Source organism: Alligator sinensis, unplaced genomic scaffold (genome assembly GCF_000455745.1).
Source record: "Alligator sinensis unplaced genomic scaffold, ASM45574v1 scaffold1787_1, whole genome shotgun sequence".
In the NCBI taxonomy this organism is placed as follows: domain Eukaryota; kingdom Metazoa; phylum Chordata; order Crocodylia; family Alligatoridae; genus Alligator; species Alligator sinensis.
Window position 1 is genome coordinate 213,582 of NW_005843302.1, and position 1,059 is coordinate 214,640.

General features: G+C 54.3%; 1 protein-coding gene across 1 annotated transcript in view; it reads right to left on the reverse strand.

Annotated features, from left to right (window-relative positions):
• LOC112548578 (NACHT, LRR and PYD domains-containing protein 12-like) overlaps window positions 1–1,022 on the reverse strand; it is a gene marked incomplete at its 5' end in the record, with an annotated part of 1,411 nt that extends 389 nt beyond the window's left edge. Inside the window, one exon of the mRNA XM_025194777.1 lies at window positions 859–1,022. Within this exon, the coding sequence (XP_025050562.1) occupies window positions 859–1,022 (164 nt within the window). The remainder of the gene's footprint in view (window positions 1–858) is intronic.
• Window positions 1,023–1,059: the final 37 nt, after the last annotated feature.

Sequence of the window (1,059 nt, forward strand, 5' to 3'; positions counted from 1 at the left end):
GAGATGGCTGTGTGAGTGTGAGGAGGCACAGGGGGTATGTGCATGCATGTATGTGTGTGTATGAAGAGGGGTGGGTGTGGATGTGTGTGTGTCTGTGTGTCTCTGAGAGAGAAAGAAAGGAGGCACTGAGCTGTGTTGTGTGTGTGTGTATGTGTGTTTGTGTGTGTGTGGAGGCATTGGGGTGTTTGTGTGTGTGTGCATGAGGAGGCATAGCAGGGGGTGTGTGTGAGTATAAACAAGCACAGGGGGTGTGCATGCATGCATGTGTGTGTATGAAGAGGCAAAGACGTGTGTCTGTGTGTGAGTGTGAGATGTAGTACTGGGTTGTGTGTGAGAGAGGAGGCACACATGTGGGCAGTATGTGTGTCGTTTCAAGGAGGCACAGGAGGTGTGTGTGGGTGTGTATGTGTGTCTGAGGAGGCACAGATGAGTGTGTGTTTGTGTGCATGTGAGGATGTACATATTTGTGTATGTGTGAGGAGGCAGACAGGTGTGTGTGTGTGTGTGAGTGCTAGCAGGCACAGGAGGATCTGCGTGCATGTATGTGTGTGTGTATGAACAAGCACGGGGGGGGTGTGCACAGAGGATGGGAGGTGTGAGGAGGCACAGGGTTGCATTCGTGTGTGTGTGTGCAGGTGCATAGTGCACCCCATCCCTGATTTCCTTAATTGCGTCCTGGATTTCACTAAAAATAGTACGGTCACCACACCCAACACAGACCCAGACACACAGACCGAGCCATCTGTGCTCAGCCGACCTATCCCACTGTCCCAAACACCAGGACGAAGACACCTCGCTGTGTTGAACGTTTCCAGAGAGACCCTAGTGAGTGCCCGGAGGAAGCTGCACGCTTCTTACCGCAGTGTCTGCAACTTGCAGCTAGGATGTCTCAGTCCCTCGCACAGCAGCCGCACACCGCCATCCCCCAGATCAGAGTTACCACTCAGGTGCAGCTCCGTCAGGCTGGGGCTGGTGCCGAGAACAGCAGCGAGATCCCCACAGCAGGCGGGTGTGAGACGGCAACCCCACAACCTGCAGGAGAGAGAAGCACGGAGCAGA